Below are 25,807 nucleotides of genomic sequence, written 5' to 3'. Positions count from 1 at the left end.
TACTGATGGACAGCTTCAATAATTTTCATCAAAACTATTTTTATTGTAAACTTGTATGTATCTTTTCTGCTGTTCCACTACCCACCCCTAAACGTGTACTCACGAGAGCACAGCAGGGATCTGCAGCTGACACCTTCCCGGCTTTGCTTTTGGGTCTCCAGCAGGGCCAGCCTCCTTGACCTAATTAGATCTCTTCACTTCCACATGGCTAGTAAATACTATAATTAATTTATAAAGGACTCTGAAACACCAGCTGGCAAATAAATTCCACCAATGATTCCTACAGAATAAGAAAACGCTGTTAAGTTGAAGGGTTATGAAGTGTGTGTGCAAGTGTGTGCACTCCAGTCTCCTACCACTGACTTTCTGAAATGTCAGTTATAAACTACATTAAATACACACTGTTTAATCATTTCTTAGAGTACATTTATTTTAAATTGTAAGGAAAACTCTGTGTCACAAAACATGCTCAGAGATGTCCCTTTGAAGTCTGTGAGACATGAGTGTCGATGTAGATTCACATTGGAAATTCATAATTTCTAAGTACACTAATAAATTAGTGGCTGTTCCCAAAAGAATGTCAAAAAAAAAAAAAAGCAGACAACCTGTTTAAGAAGGATTTCATGTGCTGACAGCAGATACCCATTCAAGAACCATGGCTGGTGAGACCTAAAAATGGCTCTTAAGATTCCTGACGCACTTAGTATAACGGGATGTCCCTCCTTTTTATTAGGTTATGTAATACAGCAAACAGAGTATAATCATTTCACCTATGATGTCACATTGAATATAAGACTCTAGCAACGATAATAGCTGTTGTAAGCAGCTGTAACAGCAGTAGTAGCAGAATTGGGAGAAGCTCTCCTGTTGGCTTCGGAGCAATAAGCTCCATGCTTTCAGAGGGCCACATGATGCAAGGCTGAGGTCCGTCTGTAGGAGCTGCGAGAAAGCCCTGGCCAGAATCTGCAAAGAAAACGATGACCTCAGTATTCAGAGTTCTACAAAAACAAAAACCAGAATAGCTCAGAAAAAGACTCCAAGCTTCAGCTGGGATTGCAACTACAAATCTACACTGTAGTGTGATGTTTTGATTGCATTCTGACAAAGTTTGCTTTGAATCAGAGAGCAGAGTTAACCACTAGCTGACCAAGGTTAACTTCAGAGGTTTTAGAGGCCTGAAGAAGTAGTTAAGGCAGGGCTTAGGGAAGATTTCGGCCCTTTTTAGAGGAAGGGATGGAAGAGGTAGGAAGCCTCTGGGGGCTGCTCCACTGCTTCTCTGATCTTTCGGGTTCTTACCTGATATCTGACTCCTGGTCTTTTATTGATAAGGATAATTAGATAAGCACATCACCTTGAGCCCAATGTGGTGCACAAACACATGAGATAGCTGCTCACCCATGACTTTGCAGCCAGCACAGCTGCTGCAGCCGGCTTGATAGCGGCATGGTGAAACACTGAGCAGAAAAACCAACTAAGCCCCTCCCAACCTTCTCAGTCACATAAACTGAGATTAAATTTTTGAGCTAATTTTGTGTTAAGTTGCTATTCAGCACACAAACACAAAGACCAAGCTACCTCTCCCTGTGTGGTTTTTCCCAAATGGCACTGCCTAGAGGCTATAGTGGCCCTGAATACCATAACCAACTGGGTCACAGGTATACACAGAAACCAACCAGAGCAAGCAGAACCTTTGGAAATATAGCTACAGGGAAGATACTCACTGGGGTCTGAAGTGCAGACTGTTTAGCAGAAGTGCCTTGCCCAGCAATACTATAAGGACATCCAAGACGTTGGGAGGAGCTCTCTCTAACAACAATTTGATTATAAAAGTAATTACAAGCTACAGGGCCCACCTGAGGTGTACCAACTCGTTGATAAATGTGTGGGGTAAGAAAAACGCATTGCATGGCTATTCTATTTATTGAGTCAGTACATATGAAAATTTTCCCCATTCCCAGAAGGAACCTGTTTATATTTTTGTCGGAAATACCATTCCTGGTTAATCTCACAGCTCTTACTGCAAGGAGAAGATGGTGACAGTGTTATCCAGTGACACCCTCTTACAGTCTCTTAGTTAGACAGTACGGCTGCTTTGCCTCTTGGGTTCTCTGATGCCATCTGCTTGGTGCCTACTGAGTCACTACACATAACCCACAACATCCACTGTGCAGTCTGTGAGCCACTTTACAATGGCCTCCAGAACACTGTCAAGGAATTTGTGGAAGAGGACCACAAACACAAGTGTCACCATAAAATGAAAGAAAACATAATTGTTGGTCTTTATAGAATGTTTAGCATTTACATTTACAGGGCAGTCCATCTTCCATCCACATCGTCTTCTGACCCTTCTGGGCCTTCCTCACGGCAACCCTGGAATTTGAATACTACAATGCCAACTGGGAGCTTGGCTCTCTCCACAGTTACCAGCAGTAAGGAAAGGTGAGGGGCCCTAGGCAGGTGAGGAAGCACTTTCTTATTGAGGTAAGCAATGCCCATCATTTGAACAAGACTTTCAACCACCTAGGAGAGCAGGGAGATACTGTGTCAATTAAAAGCAAGAAAAGGTACAGCTGAAAGGGGCAAGCTGATTGTGCACTACCACAGTCAGGAAAAGCCCTGGGAAGAGACAAGAAAAACCATTAAAAAAAAAAATGCTACCCAGCATGCCACTTGCAGCCCTGGATGTAGAAAAAATGGCAGCAGGGGCAAATTAAAGGGACCTATGACTACCTTGGGGAAAGAGGAGAGTCCACACAACCTCATAAAGGTGACTTCAGGTCCAAAGATCATTTGTATTTTAATAAATAAAGCTTGCCTGAGGATCAGAGTAAAATAGCCCCACTGGTCAGCCTTACAGACCAGGCAATGTGACACACACCTTTAATCCCAATAGCCACACTAGTCTGCCATTGAAACTGTGGTGCACGCCTTTAATCTAAGACCTAGAGAGGACTGTAAAACGGGAGGAGACAGCTTTCACTCACAGTTTCCTTCTGAGATTACTGGAGGCAGAATCACCATTTCGGACTAAGGTTGAAGTAAGAGCCAGTGGCTGGATGTTTTGCTTTTTGGATCTTCAGGTTGAAGCCCGATATCAGCCTCTGAGTTTTTATTTATTTATTTATTTATTTTTTTGGTTTTTCGAGACAGGGTTTCTCTGTGGCTTTGGAGCCTGTCCTGGAACTAGCTCTGTAGACCAGGCTGGTCTCGAACTCACAGAGATCCGCCTGCCTCTGCCTCCCGAGTGCTGGGATTAAAGGCGTGCACCACCACCGCCCAGCCCTCTGAGTTTTTATTAATCGTGTTTCACAGAAAGTGTATTGTGGTCGGGCGGTAGTGGCGCACGCCTTTAATCCCAGCACTTGGGAGGCAGAGGCAGGTGGATCTCTGTGAGTTCGAGACCAGCCTGGTCTACAAGAGCTAGTTCCAGGACAGGCTCCAAAACCACAGAGAAACCCTGTCTCGAAACACCAAAAAAAAAAAAAAAAAAAGAAAGTGTATTGTGGCCTGCCCACTATACACTCCTCTTAATATATCACTTATCAATCAGTCAATCAGCACCATTTCAGTGGTCCAAACTTGCATGATCCATCAAATAAAAAAAAAAAACTTCTGCCCTGGTCAGTGAGAATTTTAATCAAGCCTCCCTCCAGGGCCTGCCATGGCCATGGGTCGCTAGTTCACCTCACAGAAGCCAGCCCCAGGGCTTAGGGACCTTCTGCTGGAACCGTACACAAGAGAGCATCCGGAGACCCTCACAACCTAAGTGCCCCATCACTACCACCATGGGTAATGAAAGACACCAGGGTTCCTATCACATAGGAGCCACACAGGACATCCGGAGACCCTCACAACCTAAGTGCCCCATCACTACCACCATGGGTAATGAAAGACACCAGGATTCCTATCACATAGGAGCCACACAGGACCAAGTTTAGTGTGGCCCAAGACACAGGAGATCGGGATCTCTACAAGGAAGGTTTTCCAAAGTGCACATGGGGTCAGGACAAGCTAAAAGCCTGCTTGCTCAGGTCTAAGGATCGCAGTGCAGCCTGAGAATCCTGTAAACTAAGGACGGAAACAGTTGTCTTAGATGAATGTGCTATTGAAACACAGGAGCTTCTCTTAGCCCTTTTCAGACCTGAGTGATACTTCTGCCTCAACATTCCACGAGACTACCTTTTACAACACACCTCCCCAGCTCTTTTGTCTGTTTTGGTTTGGCTTTGGGGGCAGGGGTTAAAGCATATATTCTGATGTTGGTTCTTGGCAAGTAGAGAGAGCCCTAACAGAGTAAATAAAGACAGATTTTTTTTTTTATTATGTAAGTTCACAATCTCAGATGTGTCCACCATACCTGATTAACCTCTTAGGGACCAAGATTTGCTTGTCTGCATGAATATTTATCAATCAATAAGTATAGTTTCATGTATGAGTAACTTGCATGGATAATTCACTCTGAATGTTTGACCATGATAGGTCAAGTGTACCCAGGAGATGGGACAAAATTACTAATCAAAAAATTAGAATAAAAATAATGAATGGGTAGTTGGGTTTTTCTTTCATGTTAATACAAAGAAATTCACTCTCTACTCTAGGAATGGCCCTCCCTGAAAAGCCCCCTATGGTCTTTGAACTCACCTGCTGCGGTTACTGGCAGACATACACTTCAATTGTACTTATTCTATCCCAGACTCACTGTAAAGGACTCTTCTGTTGTGGAGTAATCTTTTTGTACACTGTGAAGATGTGTCGTTCTCATTGGTTTAATAGAAAACTAAACAGCCAACAGTTAGGCAGGATTTTCAGACACACAGGACACTGGAAAGACGAAGGGGGGAGTCGCCAGCCAGATGAAAAGGAAGCAGCGTGGGCAGGACAGAGTAAGGTAATAAAGCCACAAGACAAAAAGATTGATAAAAATGAATTACGTTGTAAGAGCTAGTTAGTTACAAGCCTAAGCTATTGGGTGAACGTTTATAATTAACAAGGTCTCATGTTGTGATCTGGGAGCTGGCACGAGGGGCAGAAAAATCTGCCTCCACTTTTCTGCTGATTTGACTCTCCCAGAGCTTTACCAGCTACATTCCCTCCTGTATTCCAGTAACTCATGCCATTTTACTACCCCAGTCACTATCCCTCCTGTATTCCAGGAACTGCATGCCATTTTACTACCCCAGTCCTTATCTCCAGTTCTCAATGGTTAACACCGTGGGAGACTAACTCTGAAGTTACTGAACTTAACATAAATGGAATGATATAGACTTTTCCATTGTGTCTGGATTTACCAGTTCAATGTTGTATTTCGGGTGACAATCAGTGTTCAATGTGGCTTCAATGTCACTCTTACTGCTTCATGTTGTAGTTCACTAAACAACTGTATGATTATTTCTTTACTCTGGCTACCATTAGAAAGGCAGAAAACTTCCAACTGGGAACATCATGAATAATGAAGTTATGAACACTGTTACTTGCATCTTCAGTATAAACATTTGTAGGGTTTAGGGAACACCCTGAGGAGTTTCAGGGTCTTGGTGCATGCATTTGTTCAGATTTTAGTAGTGTGACAAGTATTTTCCAGAGGGGAAAAAAAATGCTACTTGACTTGTTCTGAGGTTGCATAAAGTTCACTAGATTGAAAATATTATATAACAAACCAATTGTAAGTTGAAAACACATTGACTATACCTAACTGACTGAACACAATAGCTTAGCGACACTGTACACTGCAGAGATTAAGTCCTCCACCTTCATGCTATCTCACTGTTACTACCCTGGGTACCATGTGAAGGAACACACAACCTGCAGTCCATGGAAACTCTAGTCATCCTAACCCCTGGACTACCTGAGCTTTCCTTTGTTCACTTTGATAGATGGGTACTAGCACCTCATTATGGTTTAATTTGTAACAGAGGATGGGGCAGGTCCACTGTTAATTCTCTTTCCCATTGATCACAAGGAAAACCTGGATAAAATACTCAAAGCCCTTCCTTACCTGAGGGCACCAAGAAGGAAATAAAAATGGGCAAATAGCAGCAGAGAGGGCTGGAACTTAGTGGTATGGGTTCGTTGACAGTTGCTTCCTTTTCTCTCTTGTAGCTGACTTGGCAGCTAGTAAGTCTGTAGTAACAGCATAATCTGTAATAATTAATTAATAATCTTTTTCAAGCCATAAGAACTGGGGAAAGACACATTTGTGAGCTACCAGTTTGTAAGGAAATACTAAACTGTTTCACAGCTCTCCTCCCATCCAAAGAGTGAGAGTATAGGAGAAATTATATTTCTGTATAAAAGCAAGGAAAGAAAATCTCTGTAGTCTTAAGTGTGGAGGAAAAGAAAAATCCCACACCTTTCTCTTTTCCCTCACCACTTCACCTTATGTTAGGACCCTGGTCAAATGCTATAGCTATGACAAGCTGCCAAAACTTCAAGGGAAACCTTTTATTTCTCACAAAATAACCATAAAAAATAACACTGCAAGACAGAGTATGTGAGCAAAATCTTAAAAAAAAAAAAAAAAAAAAAAGATGGGAAAGCATGTTCTCCAAATCTAGTATGAACTCACACTCAAGTTATGCACTCACATATATGAGTGTGTGCAGAACAAATCAAAGCAACATGGGAATGATTCATGTAAGAAACGACAGCTAAAAGTACTGCTAAGGTACCCAAACAACCCAAGTGCTTAGGTACAGGACAGACTCAAGAGAGCAGCACAGCACGGACTGAAGAGACAGCTCGGTGAGTGGTTCAGAGTACTGACGGCTCTGAGCTCAGAACCTTCTGTAACTCCAGTTCCAGGGGATTCACGCCTACTCCTGACCTGAGGGCACCCAGCATGCATGCGTTACACAGACATACATGCAGACGAAACACCCATACATGTAAAAATGGGTTTTTTTTAAAGCACAGCAATACTCAGAGGAGTCAACTGATATAGAACCAGTACTCACACGCAAGACTGAGCCTGTGATGCCAACGCAAGGATTGCTTGCTAAAAGGAAATAAAAATTCCACATTACCCAGGATTAAAAAAATCAGGAAAAAAAATCAGTGATTATACAATACAAAATAACTGGGAAGATGTGAACAACTGTCAAAATAAAAAGATAACAGTTTTCAACTGAGATGATCAAGATATTACAATTATCAAAAGTGTTAGACATTAAAACCAAAAAGTAGCTTAACAGTTTTCTCCTAGACATAAGCTACATGCTAGAAAACCTTTCTCATGTAAGTGGCAGAATTCGTGCATTAAGAATGTTCACGCGTGCTGATTACAGTGGCAAAACGTATAGGCTTGGGGGTTAGCTCTTAAGCTCATGTTCACATGAGGGTTAATTACAGCAACAAGGTGTGGGTGGGGTTGGGGAGTTAACTGTCACAAAGACGTGGCAGCTGTATGTGTAACTGAAACAAAGGTAAGCTACGTGCAACGACCTGCAGACTCAGAAACCATGCCGAACTATAAACCACCCTCTCTAACAGCAAATTACTCCTATTTCTCACTTTTTTAAAAAAAAGTAACCATACGGTACATGAACTAAATCTTTTAAAAAGCGAGAGAATAAATTCAAAGTAAGGGCCAGCGTTAAGACTGGAGAGGGGTAGCGGGGTGGTATCAGAAGACACAGGTAATCGTTACCACTACTGGCAATGTCCTATTTCTAAAAACCTTCGGATAGCTCCCTTTCGATAAGCCTGTGCCAGGCATATCTCTTACAGATTACATATTTTAAAAGCTAAGTTTTTAAACAACATCCCAAAGAAGAGAGTTGCTTTCGTTTATTAATACGACTTTTCTAGTAAAATACTAAGCAGCCTGGCTACGCAGATTTCGAAGCCAGCTGGACCTAACAGGAGAAACACCTGGTGTCATGGCGTGGCCTACGGAAGATTGAGGGAGGTTCGGGGCCGGCCTGGAAGACACAGTGAAACCCAGGGCGCCCTGGACTAGTCTCACACCCTGTTCAAAACTCAAAATATCTTCTCCAAAGACTCGAACCGCCCACCTTATCGCTCGCCCCAGTGAACCCTAGGCAACGCCAAAGCCCATGCTTCCGAGCCCCGCCGAGTCACTTCCGCCTCCGCGACCCTAGCCCCACCCCGGAAACGGAAGCGCATCGCTCCGGGGTCCTTTTAAGTCTACGGGACACTCCGCCGCGCCCGCGACGCCGCGATAGCCACCAGGCCGGGCTGTCTCCTCAGCGCCTGATTAGGAACGCGGCGAGGCCTCCTCGGGGCAGAGCCTCGGGCCGAGCGGCGGGGTCTCGGGCGTCGTTTCTTCACGGCGGCGTCAGGCTCGCGGCCCGGGTGGCCTTCGTCGTCTGACCCCGTCCCCCCCCCCCCCCAACAGCGGAGGGCGGGTCCGGCGGCGCGCGGGCAGCCCGGCGCGAGGCCCCGCGGCTCCGGTCGGGGACGTCGCTGCGGGCGGCTGTGCTGCTGTCGTCCAAGATGTCGACCAAGAATTTCCGAGTCAGTGACGGGGACTGGATCTGCCCGGACAAGAAGTGAGCGCGGCGGGGCGGCGTGGGGCCGGGGGCGGCCCTCGTGAGGGCGGCGGCGGGACTTACGGCCTGGGTGGGGGTGGGGGACGACGGGACGGTCGCCGCCGGCCTTGAGCGGGTCGCGGACGGGCCGCACGTGACCCCCGCCCGGAGCTCGGCGCGCTGTGCTCGGTCGCCCTCCTCCGAGCTCGGCCTCTGCCTTGCGCCCTCCGTCCCCGCCCGAGAGCAGTCGGGGCTGCTCTCGGGCCTGCCGAGCCTTTCCAGTGACTTTGGCTTTTTTTTTTTTTTCCCGCACCCTCCTTCCCGGAGGCAGAGGCCCGGGCGCGTACGTGGCTGTGAAGCCGGAGTGCTCGGCTGGTGGCGGTGGAAATCTTCGGGATGTACCAGCTCGTGCTCTTAGCCAGAGCCAAAGCTGGAGGAAGCCCGGGTGTCCTTCCAGTTCTTTCCGCTGCCGAGCATCTAACTTGAAACCCCTCCGCTCGCTTACAGTTAAACACCGAAATAACATAGTGTGAGTGGAGAGCAAGGAAATGACGACGCTCACATTCACCTGATTGATAACCGTCTAGCAGAGTAGAACCGAGGTCCTCTTGGACATTGCAGGGAACGGCGTGACACTTTGGAACCATTCAGAGATCAGGACACCAGCCTCTGACTTGGTGCCTTCCGTGACTTGTAGAAAATGTGCGCTCTGTGTTCTTACTGAAAACCCAGGCCAGATATTTCGGGAGGACACTTGGTTCGTAGTTCTGTGCACCTAAACTCATTGACAGAAACAAAATGTTCTACTGAATATATAAGTCCGGGAAACATTTTTTTCAGAACATATTTTTAGGGTTACTTGGATCTTGTGTATTTTTTTTTAACAGAAAAGCAACCTAAAAGTTGGATGGTGTCGTTCAGTTTAGTGTTACACTTCCATTGACATATTCATTTTTTTAAATCGGGTGGTCCCTTGTATTTCTTAATTTAAACATTAAATGCTATTTGGAGCATCTAACATGCATTAACTGGTAATCAGTAAGGTCTTGTAAGTATATAAAATGTAAAACCTTTAGTGTTTAATATAAGGTTTGACTTCATTGGTTGTGGTTTGATATGGTTTCTGATATGTTTTAGGTTTGATAAACACTATACTACTCAAATTTCTTTACTGTTTAATGTATAGTATTAGTCAACATAGCCTATGTTTTCTCTTATCATCCCACATCCTACCTCATCAGTTCTCCGGAGCCCCTCTGTACTGTTGTTTTCTGGTGGGTCTGTCCCTAGGATTGTGCTTCTAAAGTTCATCACAGCTTTAACTGAGAGTTGATTCGGTGTTCTTTTTCCATCTCTGGTACCTTAGTTGTTGAGGAAGGGTCAGATGGCACTTTGGAACAGGGGAGTTTAATGTAGCTAATGACACGTGCTAGTCTGGAGTTAGAAAGGTTTAAATCCCGAAGTGGTTACTGTCGTTGAAAATACAAGGTTGAGCCGGGCGTTGGTGGCACACGCCTTTAATCCCAGCACTCGGAAGGCAGAGGCAGGCGGATCTCTGAGTTCGAGACCAGCCTGGTGTACAGAGCTAGTTCCAGGACAGGCTCCAAAGCCACAGAAAAACCCTGTCTCGAAAAACAAAAAAAAACAAAAAAAAAAACAAGGTTGAGATTTTTATCCAGTCCTTGTTTCTCTCAAACGATGCTGATGAACATGATGGGGTAAGCTTGTTCTGTGTTCCAGGGTGTAGTGAAGACAGTTTTAATATTTAGGAATCGCTTCTTTACGTGCTTCTCATTTTATCTGCAGGTGCGGAAATGTGAACTTCGCTAGGAGAACAAGCTGTAACAGATGTGGTCGAGAGAAAACAACTGAGGCCAAGATGATGAAAGCTGGGGGCACAGAAATAGGAAAGACACTGGCAGAGAAGAGCCGGGGCTTGTTTAGTGCAAATGACTGGCAATGCAAAACGTATGTGCTTCAGATTGCCGTTACCACAGTAAAGATACTTCCATCACCACTCGTTAATACGGTGAACTCTTACTAATTCCATGACAAGACAGTGCATCCTTTTCAGCCACAACTTTATTGGTCTTCATCCTAAGTATAGTGAAAAGGAAATGTTTATCTTTCAGGGGTATTACCAATTGTTGCTGTGATGGAGTGTTTATGAGCTGATAACCAAAGGGATGGGGACATTGACAGCACCGAGTAGTCTACCTCATGTTAGTGATAATTGCCTCTTTATAATATGAAAGTCACTTGACAAACATAAATTGCCTCCCATGAAAAATGTTTCTTGTTAAGTTTCTTAATATTTTTGTCTTTCAAATTTAGATTTCATTTTGTATTGATTTTTTTCCAGTCTCCACATTTTATAGAATATAGGTAAATCCTTCATATATGAAAAAGCACCAGACCAGAAAAGCATCTTAGATAAAGCGCTGGTCCTATAGATAGACCTTAAATCTATGCAAGTAAATTGTTGAGCAACAAATGTAAGTCAGTGGATTTAGTGTACTGCAAAGGGGTCCTTAGAGGGGAATAAGAACGGTAGCCATATTTGAAAGGTGGATTCAGAGATGATAAATAATGGGATCTTTAATTAAAGTGTTTTTCCCCCTAGGTAGCCGAATCTCTAGTTATGTCACTCTCGAACTATTATTTATATTGAATAGATTTTGTTCTCTGCCTACATACTTCAGGCTGTTCTGGGAATCCATGTTCTCTAGAACAATGTTGTGTTTTAATTTTCATTACTTCTTATGAACATTGCTTGGTACTAGTTATTTCACCAAAGAGTTTTTGAATAATATTTCTTCAATGTTTGGGAGCCTTCTGATGTGATTTTTTTTTTTTAACAATTGTAGTTGCAGTAATGTGAATTGGGCCAGAAGATCGGAGTGTAACATGTGTAATACTCCAAAGTATGCTAAGCTAGAAGAAAGAACAGGTAAATAGAGCCACATTCTAATTGCAATTTCTAAAGGAAGTTACTACCTTCTCAAGAGAGCACGGGAGAAAAAGGAATCTGTCTTCTCTTTGGTTTGTTTTGTGTGTGTGTTCTGTTTATGTAGCCTTAAACTACTGGGCTCAGACTTAGTGTATAACCAGGAATAGCTTTGGCCTCACGCTCCTGTGTGCTACTATTACCAGCATGAACCACCACACCTGGTTTATTCATTGGGTTTATGAAATAGTGTTAGGCAGCCTGCCCTAGCATTTGGAATCGTAGGGTACTCAGAAATGCTTTTCTGCCTCCCTCTCCTGGCTTAGATGTGCCCTGGTGTGACAGATAGGTAAAGGACACCTTTAAAGGCATCCTGTATAACTTAAAAGGTTATTCATAGTCTTTGTCACATTTCTGAATTACTAGAAAAACTTTAAAACTACAAGTTATAGAGCATAAGATGTCAATTCTTTTTGTTGTTGTTGGGGTTTTGTTTGCAAATTTCACATGTGCCTTTGTGTTTTGATGGAATTCACAGGCCAGACATTCCCTCACCTCCAGTTCATCTCCTAACTCCTTAGCTTTATGTGCTCTTTCTTTCCTTTTTAAACCACTGAGCACCGTTAGTGCTGACTGTATGTATATGGTTCTCCTGGAATATGGGTGACGCCCAGTGGGCCCTTGTTTCCTAGCAGCCAGCAGTAACAGCCCCTCCCCAATCCATGCTGGACTTGGGCGGCTTGATCTTGTGAAAGTGTGTCCACAGTCACAGCCACTGTGAGTCCATAGTTCAGCTGTGCAGCTGGGTCCATCAAATAACTGTTCTGCTACCGTGTGCTGCATTCCCTTTGGCACTTACAGTCTTTCCATCCCCCTTTGGTGATCACTGAGCCTTAGGGGGAAGTATGTGGTATGTGCCGCTCAAAGGGAAGCCCTCCACATGTTCTCTTGTCCATATAGCAGAGTAATTGTACCAGGCTCCCCCCAGGTCCTATGACCTACTGAGCCATGGGGTTTTTTGCTTGTCTGCTAGAGAGAACTGTGAGTCCTATCAGACCATGGTCCCCATAACATTGTGTTACTATTGCACCACGGGGCATATCTGGAAAAGCCTCTCATTATGACTAGCAGGGTTTGCAGCTGAGTAAGACTCTTGGTTATTTTTCTTCCTTGGATAGTGAGTGTAGGAACTTCTGCCACTATGAAATTAGCCGGTAAGAATAAAACTTGCAGATCAGCACCAGCTTGTTAGCTCCGTGTCCTGTGACTCAAATCTGTGGCACCTTTTGTGCGAACATCATAAACTCTTTATACTTGCGTCAGCTATTGGACTTTGGGGAACGGGTCCCAAAGCCTCGTCATTGTGTAGATGTTTTTTGCCAATTGTTGACTACTGTTGTTTCTGTGTATTGATGGTGAACCTCTGGCAGAGTGTTATTTGCCATTGCCAGCAGTTAACTGTTATCTCCTTGAGATGTGATTGTGTCACAGACAGTGCTCATACTCAGCATGAGAGGCTCTTAAGTTGGTAAAACTGTTCCCCTGTTTGCCTTTTCTCACTAATTTCACACCAATGCCTCTGTTTGGTTTCTGGGGATCAGGGGCCTAATGGTAGATCAGTTTGGTTTTTTTTTTTAATCAAGTCCTTCCAGCTTTTCTTTCCCCACTTTGCTTGCTTGCTTGTTTGTTTTTAATTCTTAATATTTAAGACACTTAATACATAACATTCTCGGTGGGTTTTTCTTCTTTCCTGGGGTTCTATGTCTTAACTTCCAGAGGCAGCTTTGCCTTCTGCAAGTTCTACTTTATCTCCTTCCTCTCAGTGCTCTATGTTTCCCGCTATATTCTGTGTTCCACCTTAAAGATCTACCTTGGGCCCTCTCTCTTGGCTTTGTTTTCTTCTGAAGCCAAAGTCTTAAGTAACAATAGATGAACTGTAATACCCAAACTTTTTTCCAGATGAGTTATTTTTGACCTTCCTATAAAAGCTACTTATTTTACATTGTTGTGTAATTGTCAGTTCATTATATCTCAGCTGGGTTTGTGATTTCCCCCTAAGACTTGGTCTCTTGAAGAGTTTTGTATCTTGTGATTAGTGCTGCCCACATCAGGATGTGCCCCTTGGTTGGATGGTTCATCTTAACCCTACCTTCAAAGTCTGCATTGTCAGATAAATACTGAGTTTAATCCTGGTTCTTATGAGAAGAGTTATACTGGAGAGGAAACTCTGTCTAAAACTTTGTCATAGCAGATATTCTGCATATATTTTTCATGAGTGACCTGTCATAGGAAATGTTTACATTGAAAAGGTCTATAAGTTCTACTGTGGCTTTACAACTAAAGTAGATCTGACTTATTCTCTATCAGGATTTTTAACTTGCAAAAGATTACTAATTATTATTTACATAAAGAACTACCATTGATTAGATTTTCATTTTCTATTAGTTGGGAATAGTATACAAATTTCTTATTTGAGTTGTTACAGCAATTTATGCCCTCTTTTTAAAGGATATGGAGGTGGTTTTAATGAAAGAGAAAATGTTGAATATATAGAAAGAGAAGAATCTGATGGGGAGTATGATGAGGTAAGCTCTCAATAGATGTATACAAACTACATTTTATGTTAGAGAAATGATAAAAAAAATGAATAGAATAACCTGGAATTCAGAAGAGCTGTGTGTGTGTGTGTGCACGAGTGCATTGTAGCCATGTATGCGCCCTTACTTGTGCATCTGTAGAAGCTGTAGATTGTAGTAGCCATGTATGCGCCCTTATTTGTGCATCTGTAGAAGCTGTAGATTGACACTGGAGGCCTTTCTCTATTGGTATCTTTACCTTGTTTTTGGAGACAGGTTCTCTCATTGAACCTAGAACTGGCCAGTAAGGGATCCTCCATCTCCACCTGCAAGTGCAAGGGCTTACAGGCTCAAATTTCAGTATCTGTCTTTCCAGATGGACACAAATAGTGTTAGAAAATAAAATGATTTTCATGTGTTTCAGCCTAAAGAAATATTTTTTATTTTTCTCTAGTTTGGTCGTAAAAAGAAAAAATACAGGGGGAAGGCAGTTGGTCCTGCATCTATATTAAAGGAAGTTGAAGATAAAGAATCAGAGGGAGAAGAAGAGGATGAGGATGAAGATCTGTCTAAGTATAAGCTGGATGAGGTAACGACCCTGCCCTCATTCCCCTTTATCTTACTGGAACTGTTCTGAAGCTCAGGGTACCTCTTGTGACACCTGGACCATTGCAGCACTATCTTGCTGTGGGGGGTGGGGGGGGCGTGTCTTGAGGTAAAGAGTTAAGGAGTGCGCCATAGTATGAGTTTATGGTCCGGCTATCTTAAGTCCAGACCTTAGAATGTAAGGGTTTTGTGTTTTAAGAAACAAATGGTTCGTATCTATCTCTTTAGTATATATTAAATCTTTTTTAGTCTTTTAAGCCAAGCTGATGGAAGAGTGGGTGCCTATTTTTCAATGTGATTAGCACCTTGAAGTGTTAGTGGCACAGAACCAGGCAAATTGTTATTGTAGCAGAGAGATGAGAAAATGGTGTTCCAGACTAAAGCTGGTAGTGGTGGACCAAGAACTCAAGCCAAAATTAAAAATTGCTGACAGTTTGTTATATGTTCTGAGAGCCAGTGGGGTAGCTTCTAGGATCTTGCCTAGACTGTCTGCCCAGTTCTCAAGTCGGTTCTATCAAATGAGATTAGTAGGTGAACCCTCAGATGGAAAACAAGTTTACATTGAAGCATTTGGTAACAGATCCATCTGATAATGTCCTGTATAATGAAGATTCATTTATTTTGGTGGGTATCATCAATATGTAAATATCTAAATAGTATTAAAATTTTATTAGGATGAGGATGAAGATGATGCTGATCTCTCAAAATATAATCTTGATGCCAGTGAAGAAGAAGACAGTAACAAAAAGAAAGCCAATAGGCGGAGTCGCTCAAAGTCTCGATCATCTCACTCGAGATCTTCATCACGCTCATCCTCCCCCTCAAGTTCAAGGTCCAGGTCCAGGTAAACGGGTGCAGGCCAAGGGTAACACCAGTCAAAATGTCAGTATCTAACTTTCTACTTATAAACCTTATTTTACTTAAATACGCCTTTTATTTTAAATATTTCAGTCAAGTCACCTTAGCTAGACTTTATCTTTGTACCCTACAGATACTGCCCTGTATTTTCAGAAATTTCAAATCTTAGAAGTTGCTTGTTCTCTGTCACCCTTTTGGCTTTGACTAGAATAACTTAAGTTCAAAAGCACTGTGTAAGTGATATATACTTAAGTAGATAGCATATGTTCAGACATTATCAAGTGGATATTTGTTTCAGTATGTTAGAGGTTTAGCTGGAGATAACTGGCCATTAATGACACTTGCAAAATTTCTGATAATTTATTTTGGTATTCTTCTGAATAAAGGAAGAAATCTAGCCATTGGGTACTTAATGCTTCTCAAGTAACCAGAAATTAAAGCAGGATGTTAGGTTGTTGTAAATATGTATTTAGTAATTAAAAAATAGTGTATTATACAGTTCAGAATTAATGGCTAATTATTTTTAAACATATGTAAGAATAAAATGTGTTACCAACTACTTAAATTAGTACTATACAGCCTAACAATATTATTTGAGTAATTTTGAAGGCTGGGGAATATACATCAGTGATACAGCTTTATCTAGCATGTATGGGGCCCTAGGCTCAACTCAAATCCCTCCCTTTCCTTAAAACAATAATTTTGGCGGGGCGGTGGTGGCGCACGCCTTTAATCCCAGCACTCGGGAGGCAGAGGCAGGTGGATCTCTGTGAGTTCGAGACCAGCCTGGTCTACAGAGCTAGTTCCAGGACAGGCTCCAAAGCCACAGAGAAACCCTGTCTCGAAAAAACAAAAAAAAAAAAAACAATAATTTTGAGATAAAAGTGTGACAGTTCCCATTTGTGTGGACAAACTAAAGATGGTGTCAGAGATGTCTGTGGTTTTCAGACTATAAATCTTATATTTCCTGGGCTACGCTCTTGCCAGTAATGCAATTAATGTAGAGCACTGCTAGGTTTGTTATCTTTAATTCTCTAAGACAACAGGTAAAGAGTAGCCGTCAGAGCTGTGCTGCAGCAGTAGTGTTTCTGGCCTCTGAGCACTGGAGAACTTCAGTGTGAACTGTAGCATTGTGAACCCGTGCTGCTCATTTGCTTACAGTCTAGGAGCCTTAGATTTAATCTGGTGCAGAAAGTCAGCACTGTGTTTTGTTTTAAGCTTAATCTTTATTATAAGAAACCTTGTTTTGAGTATTTTGCTTGGAAAAATATCTTGCATAGATATCTTTTATCTGAAAAATGCACTTTTAATATGTCTTTTTTTCAGTGTTCATATCACAGAGCTCAAAAATGTGGTCCTAGGGAAAAAAATGCTTCCGTGTTGTTCCAGGTCCCGTTCAAGAAGCTCTTCCAGCTCGCAGTCAAGGTCTCACTCCGGTTCCAGAGAACATTCCAGATCCCGTGGTTCGAAATCAAGGTGAATGAGGTAGCCCCTCTCTGTAAGGCAGAGAGGAAAGTACTTAAGGCTCCCAAAGGCTCTGTTGCTTTCCCTCATCACGGCTTCTATTTGCAGTTGTATTTTAGCACTAGGAAGCTGGTGCCCTTGCCTGGGCTCAGTCTCACCTCACAGTGTGTACCAGGACATCCATAGCCAAGATGTATAATGTGGGGACGTGAGGCCAAGTTACTCCACCAGGTAGCTAGTGTAGTAAGATTATGTTTGCAGTCGTTAATTAAATTTGACATACAAATGATGCATTATTGCCAAAACGAAAAAGGAAGACCAGTCCAGTATGCAGTTTTCAGAATAGATTTTTTTACAGGCAGCTGTTTACAGAAACAGCTTTGCCATTTTTATCTCAGTTTCTACTGTCTCCCTGACTTTAAAGACTGTTATAAGTTATCTGTGTAACAATCATCCCTCTTGAAACTTAAGTCAAATAGGATGTTAGCTCATACGTGATATAAGCCGTGCTGTAAACATTTCAGTTGTGTTTATTCAGATATCAAAAAGAAATGATTGGTAAAGAAGCAATTGAAACGCTAGTTTTTTGCTTTCTTGAAAACATTTTCTGTACTTCATCAAAATATGCTGCCTTTATGTTAAGTCACTGTATTGTTGTCTACTGCAGGCACGCAGCATTAACACGAAAGCCTCTAAAATCCCACTTGTGGGAATTCACATTGAAGTTTCCTAACAGCTCTTCTGGAGAAAGGTTCACTTACTTGAGTCCATTCTAGCGTTTGAGGGCAACTACCGTTGAGTCCCACTGAGGAGGAGAGTGGTGCGTGCCCTCACTGAGCCAGTACAGTAGAGCAAAGGTGCTTTCCTATGTGTCGACATGTCCGGGCTTCCTTCAGACCCTTGAGTCTCGGTGGGTCCCTCCATACCCTTCCCAAACATTGTAATTGCTTATAACTTTCCAAAGAATTCTCCTTTTGGGCTTTCTCATTTTATTTTAAGCCCAAAGGTGAATTTTTTGGGAAGTTTGAGCTAAATTCCTTCAACCACAATATGTAAATGAAGATAGATTTGCATTTAAAAATTTTTACATCTACTTCCACCTAAAACGTGAATGTCACAACTTCATGTTTCATAGCACAGATCTAAGCACAAACCAAGTTTTAAAGCTGCCATTTTCTTTGACTACTTACAACATAGTGTTCTGTCTTTCTGGGCTGTGTCCCTGGGTTCTCTGCTGCACCTTACCTGTAAGAAGTTAAGTTCATTGTCCTCAGTAGATTTTACATAGTGTGGCTTTTCCCAAAATGGAAGGATCTAATTTCTGACCATGAAGTCGCAGAATTGAAGTTATGTCTTGATTTCACTAATTATATACTTTAAGTTGTAGAGCTATAAGCAATTATAAAATTATTGTCATAATTCCGTAAGCTGCTTTTTAATTACAAGGGGTAAATATTTAGAATTTTTTTAAAGATAAAATGGTTGTGCATAAATAGAACATGTTGAAGGTTGACCCAGAAGTCTTCTGCTGAGTAAGTAGTAAGTATTCCTTCTTAAAAAGCTCTCATAGTCACAGTCCTGTTTGCTTTTGGGAACTGGACAGTCTGCACTTCTGCCCTTAATGAAACGTCTGCTTTGTCTCTCAATCAATGAAGATCCAGCTCCAGGTCCCACAGGGGCTCTTCTTCCCCAAGAAAAAGATCTTACTCGAGTTCTTCATCATCTCCTGAGAGAGACAGGAAGAGGAGTCGCTCTAGACCTTCTTCACCCGCCGTTCGCAAAAAAAGACGAACGAGATCACGGTCACCCGAAAGGTTTGGGTTTCTGTAGCATAAGAATGGGTGTTCTTACGTGTATTGAGTAGATGGACTTTCTAAGCAAGGGTTAGGTTTCTTTCTTCTTTGTTCTTTAAACTTCAGAAATCAAATTACTTTGTTTAGCTTGTTATTAACTTTAGAAAAACTTATGGGACAGACTATTTGTTGAGCATTTTATTGTTTGAATTTTTATTTCCATGTATATATTATTATAGCCAACTCTCGGTTATTTTTGTGTTCTCAAAGATTGAAATCCAAAAACTGTGTTGAAATAACTTATATGTGTTTGTTTTTTAAATTAAATACTCAAAATGGTAGGGATTCTAGGGGACCTAATCGGGATTAAATCGCAAGATCATTGGAATCTATCCTCATTTAAATACATATAAGTGTGTTTCCATAGCAAGTGACTCTTATGCCCTTGGAAATTACTTCTTGTAGTTAGCACCTCTTTCTTCTTGCCGTCCAGATCTATTTTTCTCTTTTGAAAAGGACTTTCACTGGGTGCCTGTACCTACAATACACTTGTCATGCGCATAGTCAGCCTGCAACAGAGTTGATTACTCGGTTTCACTAATATTCTCTTGGTTCTCAATATCTTATGATTTGTAGCTGCATTTGTAATCTTAGCAAATTTTCCATGTCTTCTCAGCTTGTGAAAGAAAAGAATGATCAATAGAGTCTGGTGACGTCCAGGGTCAGTGGGTAGGGATAATGTTATTCCTGCTCTCAAAGAGTTAGATATCCTTGATACCTGGACTTCAAGATTATGCCCAGTCTTCTTTCTGTACATTGATTGTTTCTTTATAAGAAAATTACTGTGTACTTAAGTGAAATTCATTCTGATGCCTTCTTACCACTTCTGCAAATTTTTATCTTAGCCACATATAAACCCCCATTGTTGTCATCTAAACTTAATTCACATGTTCTCTATTCCATAAAGCCAGGTGATTGGTGAAAACATTAAACAACCCTGAGCCCAGGGCCAGCCCCTGCGGACCACCACCACTTTGCCCAGGTTGATACTGACTTACTCATATTGGCTGCATGACTCTAGCACTTAGCTAACTCTACAGTCACCTTATGTGATCTAGACTTCCAAAACCTTACTGCTTTGAGTGTACCTTCTCATACACCAGAAACCTGCTGTGTGCATAGAAACCTGGTGTGATTTTATTATACGCCTTTCCATATGATTGCAGGCTTTTTTCAGGGCTTCCCCTTCGTTCCTGGAATAATTGAGAGGTGGCTATATTTGAAATGAGTGTTTATTCTTAACTTGTAGAGAGTTTTGAGTTAAAATCACATTAATTCTGGGCTCACATCCAAAAGTGTATATCAGCCATCCTAGGTTTAATTACTCCTGCCAGCATCGAGATACCTAGTGTTTGCTCTGCTCTTTTCTGGTGTTTGCTCTGCTCAGTGCTGTTTACAGATTGTGCTGCTCTCTTGTGTCTTTCAGGCACCACAGGTCGTCTTCTGGATCAACCCATTCTGGTTCCCGTTCAAGTTCAAAAAAGAAATAATGTATTAAAATTTACATCTTTAAAAACATTGAATACAGTGCATGAAGCATATTTTTTAGGAAATTGATGTCTCATTTGGTCAGAAGTACTACTACATTTGCTAGTAGAGGTGCATGCCTTTATTGCTTTTCAAAACAGTACAACTGTGTTTATTTGTGAAATTGAAGTAAATTGCATTTTAAGCCATACTGTTCCCCAGACAAATGCTCTCTATTCATTATTACAACCATTCGCTTCGTTTAAAGACAGCTGTAACTGAGTCCTTGGTTTCTTTGTCCTTTTCATTTCTAAATGTCCTATTGACTGAGACAGGGTTGCCTGGACTCCACACACGTGGCCAAGGCTAATAAACTTGTTGGAATAACCAATTCATGTTCATATGGGAGGAGTGGTCAACCTGGTTATGTTGTTTACTTGTGCCAGTAATTTCTTACCAGAAATTAACTACATCACAAAGCTGACAACCGGGAACTTTGAGTTCTCTCTGCTGAGGGTGCCTTAGAGTCCTTATCTCATCAGCTCTACACCACTTCTAACCAAGAGGATAGATACTAGCACTCGCAGAGGAGTAGGTTAGCCATCCTGATTCAAAATGTCTCCGAAATAAAAATTTAGGAAATAGGGATGTTTTTAAAATCTAGTTAACAAACATTGTGCTTGATTGATAAAGGTTTAAAAAAGGCCAAATCATAGTTAATGAGCAAATTGAAGAAAGCTTTTGAAGCCTATTTCTCAGTAACAGGCTGACAGAGACGCAAATTTAAGTGATTTGCCTTGAAATGTCTGAATTTTTTCCAACACTGTAGATATCTAAGTAACAGAATCCTTATTTTTCTGCATGATTTAAGGGAAGTTTTTTTTTTTTCTCACCTGAAAAAAACATATGGCTTAAAATGCTTTCAGAGTTTTATTTCTAAAATTAAAATCTGGTCACTTGAGATCCATTTTGTTCTCTGGTTTAAAAATTGAAAGGTTTCTCCTAACAATCTCTCCCGCAGCAAAACAAGGTAAGTATACAAGGGACCAGCAGTTGTGCTGGAGCTCCTTGTTACAGGAATTGTGGTTCCTGTTTCTCCCTTCTTAGTATTGTCTGCTGCAGTTTAAATAAGTAAAGCATTCTAAGATGTTTAGAGACAGATCAAACAAAATGTTTTTATTTTAAAGTGAGTGTTTTTCACCTCAATTGATCTAAAGATAAAAACAATATCGTATGTAGAAATATTTTCGTAATATTTTTACAAGCTTTCCTGTGTTTTTTGTCTTATTTTCCTTGCTGCATTTACTGTAGGTTGCACACGAGCTCTTACTCTCTTGTAATTGTGCCTCAGACTTCTCAAAAGTCGACTTTCTCAGTTGCCCAGATCTTCTAGATCCGACGTGTTAGCCTTCGTTTGTTCTTGTGCTTTCTGTATTTAACACTTGGGCTGTACTAGGCAAATACAAGATTATAAATTTAGCTAATAGGAGTTTACAAACAGTTCAGATTATTATGATTTGATTTGGTTTAATTGAGCTGTACTAGTTCATTTCATAAGGAAATGACACTGTAGACAAATGTAAATAAAATCTGTGAGTCAAGCATCAAGTGTTGGTTATTAGAAATAAACTAGAAAATTTTAAGCTCTGGTTGAATGTTCACTTCTAAGATCATAGTGGTTTTTCTTTTGTTAATTGTTTATGCTTTTTTTCTGATCAGTTTATCATCCTTGCTTTCATACATAACAAACATGGTAACAGCTTAGGGATGTTACTCAGAATCTGTATCTGTGTTTGCTTAGTACCAGGACACTGTAGGCTTCTCTTTCTGGGGTCAGTTAGAGAATATCAGTGTCCTAGAATTACCATTCAACAGTGTAGTTCAGAACAAGCTGTCAGCACAAGGCCATCTATTCACAGGTGGGAAGATGATTGGGCGCTTGCTGCCAGTCTGTTTCTCCTGGTGGCCTGGTGTTCAGGACCACTATTAGAGTCTGGTAGAGGATAAGGAGGGCTCTGCTTCCTAAATTTTGTTGGTTTTTTGTTTTGACCCAGGTGTTAAATGTTTTAAAATAAGAATGCCATCATGGTTTTATTGACCTGGTGTTATATTTTTTTTGGAAAATAGCAAATTTTTATTGTTTCTGTTATCGATGTGTCTGAGGCACTGGGGTACACATTCTGCCACAGTATGGAAGTGGAAGCCAGAGATCAACTTTGGAGTCCATTCTCTGCACTTTCATGGTTGTTCCAGGTCATCAGTCCCAGATTGTTGGATGACCAGTACGTTTACCCATTGAGCCGTCTCAACAGCCAGACTACAGCAGTCGTGTAAGATTAAAACACAATGCAATTAAAAATTTGTTGCGGGAACCAGAAGAGCCAAGTCTAATGGCAAATTTCAGTATTATTTCTTATAAAAAACAAATTAACATCTACAATTAGTAAACCAACTTCACATATTTTTAGGATAATAACTTGGTAAAGAAGCTTTAAGTAAGTAGGCATTTTTGGGATAACTGCGTTCATAGAAAAGTTGGAAAGATTATATACATAAGCTACTTTTCCATTTCCAATACTTCCTGATACTGTGGGTCCATGTTTGTTAGGACTAAGAAATAAGTGAGTTATATCTTTTGTTTGCTTTTTCTTTTATTTTTTTTTAATATTTTTTATTCAGCAGTTTTCATACATATATGCAAGGATTTTGACCACATCCACCCACGAGTCCCTGGAACCCTACTAACCTGATCCCCCTCCCACCTTCATGCCTTCTCTTAAAAATAACCCACAGTCCAGTCACTGTTGCATGAGCATGGTTCAGCCTACCAACAACTACCTTGCTGAAGAAAAATGGCTCCCAATTTTAGTTTAGTCTCAGTTGCTGTGATAAAACATTCTGAACAAAAGCAACTTTGGAGGGAGGGCAGTAACCCGAAGGCAGAATTGCTTGCTAACGGTCTACTCACTGGCCCTGTGCTCGGCTAGCTCTTACATACCCTAGGTCTGCTTGCTCAGAGATAGTGCCATCTCTAGTGATCTGGGCCCTTCACATCAGTCATCAACTGAAGTTGTCTCTCATAGACATGACCATAGGCAATACAGATCTGGCAGTTCTTCAATTGAGGTGACCTCTTACCAGGTGACACTATATTAAGTTGACAAAAACAAGCCAGTGCACCCTGGGCTACCATGAAATCCTGGCTTTGTTTTTTGAAGACAGTTGCTATGTGACCAGACAGGCTCCATGTGCTCCTGCCTCAACTTCACAATTGCAATTATATGGCCTTCTTATTCTCTAGCTGGTAGTTTGTCGTTGATGACAGTTTGAGGGATTCTGCCCAGGTCATACAGTCTTAGGATTTCTAGTGCTGTGAAGAAACACCATGGCTACAACTCTTAAAAATGAAAACATTTAGTTGGGGCTATCTTATAATTAAGAGGTTTAATCCATTGTCATCGTGTTAGGGAGCATGGCAGCATGGGGGCAGATATGGTGCTGGAGAAGCCAAGAGTTCTACATATGAATGAATCCTTAGGTAACAGACACTAGGCCTGACTTGAGTGGCTGAAATCTCAAAACTCATGCTCCTGATGACAATTCCAACAAGGTTATGGCTCCAATAATTCCATTCCCTGTAAATCTGGGGGCCATTTTTATTGAAACCACCACATATAACTATTTCCTACTCCCACTGGGTTAGGCTTGTTTTTCTCCCTATGGACTAGGGCTTTAGGTTTAAAAGAACACCAGAGGGAAGGCATTCCCTTCTGATCTATGAAGCCTACATTCCCTGGGAATGTTAACCTTGGCATTTAGTTAGGGCATTTTGATCCTTTTCCTTAGCATTCTTAAATAAGTGTACTTAACCAGTAAAGAAATAGCAAAATGTACCTCTTGTTGGAGGTGTTATTCAGACTTTCCATGTGCTCATCTCTTCAAGTGCCTACACTTGTCACTTGTTTTATATTTGGTCATTGAGAGTTCTTTCAGGTTGGCCTATGTGTCCATTGATGTGTCTCGCTTTCCAATGGAAAGGAAAGTAGGTGGAAGAACTGTCAAATGGTGTGAGTGGGACCTATAGCAGTGGAGTTAGGAGACTGCTTCAAAGAAGCCTTGCCTGATGTGTGTGTTATCAGGAGTTTGGACCCTGCTGCCTGCAAATACAGTAGTTGCTATATGTGACTTTGTAAGACAATGAAAGATACCAGGAAAAGTGCTCCCAAGCTACTGGACAAATTAGTAATAGATAAAACCCAGTGTCGCTAATGGAATAATAAAAGTGTAATGAAGCCAGCAATAGAGAAAGATGGTCTTTAAAGAGGATAATAGCTGAGCAGATGCAAGGCAAGCCAAGTGTGCAACTTAAAATACAGTATAGATGTGGTACTAATGTACTATTAAAGAGCTAAAAATTCACCACTAGGTCTCTGAAAAAGCCTATGAAAAAATCTCTTTTGTCATTGAGTTTTCATGGCATAAGACAATATGAATATACCTAATGTTTAGCAAGCATAATCTGTGGTGGATCTCATATGTACTACTAAAGTATGCAGCATGCCATTGAGGAAGGGAGAAGCTGAAATATGTTTTTGCAAGCTTTGTACTTTGGCTGTATGGTACTGTGATCCAGCTCATCTTGAATGTAAGCTAATTTACACTGAGCCCCAAATTGGCCTCGAAATGGAATCAAAAGGTAATGAACCTGTGGATGAGAAAGGTAATCCTGCATACTCTGAAAAGAAGTACTGCAGAGAAACGTATTATGGGTAAAGCCAAACAGTATTGGTAGTGATGATGCAAACACCCCAGTTAATGAAAAGTTGTGCCTGTTTGCTAAAGTGTATGGAAATGGGTTCTAAGAGGGAAGAAAAATCTGAAGAAAAAAGTGAGTTAGCTTCTGAAGTGTATTTGGAAGTTGTGAATAACAAAAGATCAGTGAATTATGGTACACATCTTTACCTTCAGAACATAAAGCAAAAGCTAGCTACAACAAGGTAAGGTAAATACAGATTTCTTTTTGATGTCATTAAGTCGAAAATGACAGAAGACTTGTGAAAACTACCACCAGCTGATCTGGCCTGAGTCACTGAAGAACACTGCAAAATGATCTATACACTATCCCAAGTACTTATTAAGGAATATCCTAACAGTAGCTTCATGGAATTCAATATAGCCAGTCAGGGCAGCACGATCTCAAAGCAGCTAGTAGCACAGAGAATGAACAAAAACCCACAGGGCCTGCTGCTACTTAGTTCCCTTTCTTGAGAATTCCTGACTTAGCAAATTGTCCCATCCATAATTATGATGAGTCTTTGCCCAACAGTTACTGTAATCAGGTTAATCTCCATAGACATCCAGAAAAACTTAACCCAAGTGATTATAGATTCTTTAGAGCTGACAACATACCGTAGCAGGCCATGTCCAGACCATACTTACCATAAGAATTTGTGTGAGAAGTACTCTACAACACATGGGCACAGGAGACCACTTCCTACGTATAACCCCAGCAGCACAGACATTAAGGACCTCATTGAATAAATGGGA

At 41.3% G+C, this 25,807-nt stretch overlaps 1 protein-coding gene and 1 long non-coding RNA gene across 7 annotated transcripts; one reads left to right on the top strand and one right to left on the bottom strand.

Annotated features, from left to right (window-relative positions):
• Positions 1–409: 409 nt before the first annotated feature.
• LOC101991561 lies at positions 410–8,102 on the bottom strand. Its single transcript, XR_001229149.2, has 3 exons — positions 8,013–8,102; positions 6,954–6,994; positions 410–963 (listed from the first exon to the last, which is right to left on the bottom strand). It is a non-coding gene; the product is annotated as an uncharacterized LOC101991561 (long non-coding RNA).
• A 268-nt stretch (positions 8,103–8,370) lies between these two features.
• On the top strand, positions 8,371–21,903 carry Zranb2 (zinc finger RANBP2-type containing 2). Of its 6 annotated transcripts, none has more exons than XM_013350086.2 (10): positions 8,371–8,510; positions 10,296–10,457; positions 11,357–11,439; positions 13,945–14,021; positions 14,467–14,601; positions 15,293–15,462; positions 16,866–16,952; positions 18,596–18,754; positions 19,701–19,775; positions 20,220–21,903. In XM_013350086.2, the coding sequence occupies exons 1-9, from the start codon at positions 8,455–8,457 to the stop codon at positions 19,732–19,734; spliced, it is 963 nt and encodes a 320-aa protein (XP_013205540.1). In that variant the 5' UTR covers positions 8,371–8,454; the 3' UTR covers positions 19,735–19,775; positions 20,220–21,903. The 6 variants fall into 6 exon arrangements, with proteins under 6 accessions (XP_013205540.1, XP_013205539.1, XP_005372579.2 ...); XM_013350085.2 differs by having other exon boundaries at positions 16,803–16,952; XM_005372522.3 differs by lacking the exon at positions 19,701–19,775.
• Positions 21,904–25,807: the final 3,904 nt, after the last annotated feature.

The sequence above is a fragment of the Microtus ochrogaster genome, chromosome 21 (assembly GCF_000317375.1).
Source record: "Microtus ochrogaster isolate Prairie Vole_2 chromosome 21, MicOch1.0, whole genome shotgun sequence".
In the NCBI taxonomy this organism is placed as follows: Eukaryota; Metazoa; Chordata; class Mammalia; order Rodentia; family Cricetidae; genus Microtus; species Microtus ochrogaster.
This window is presented reverse-complemented; position numbering and strand designations above follow the sequence as displayed.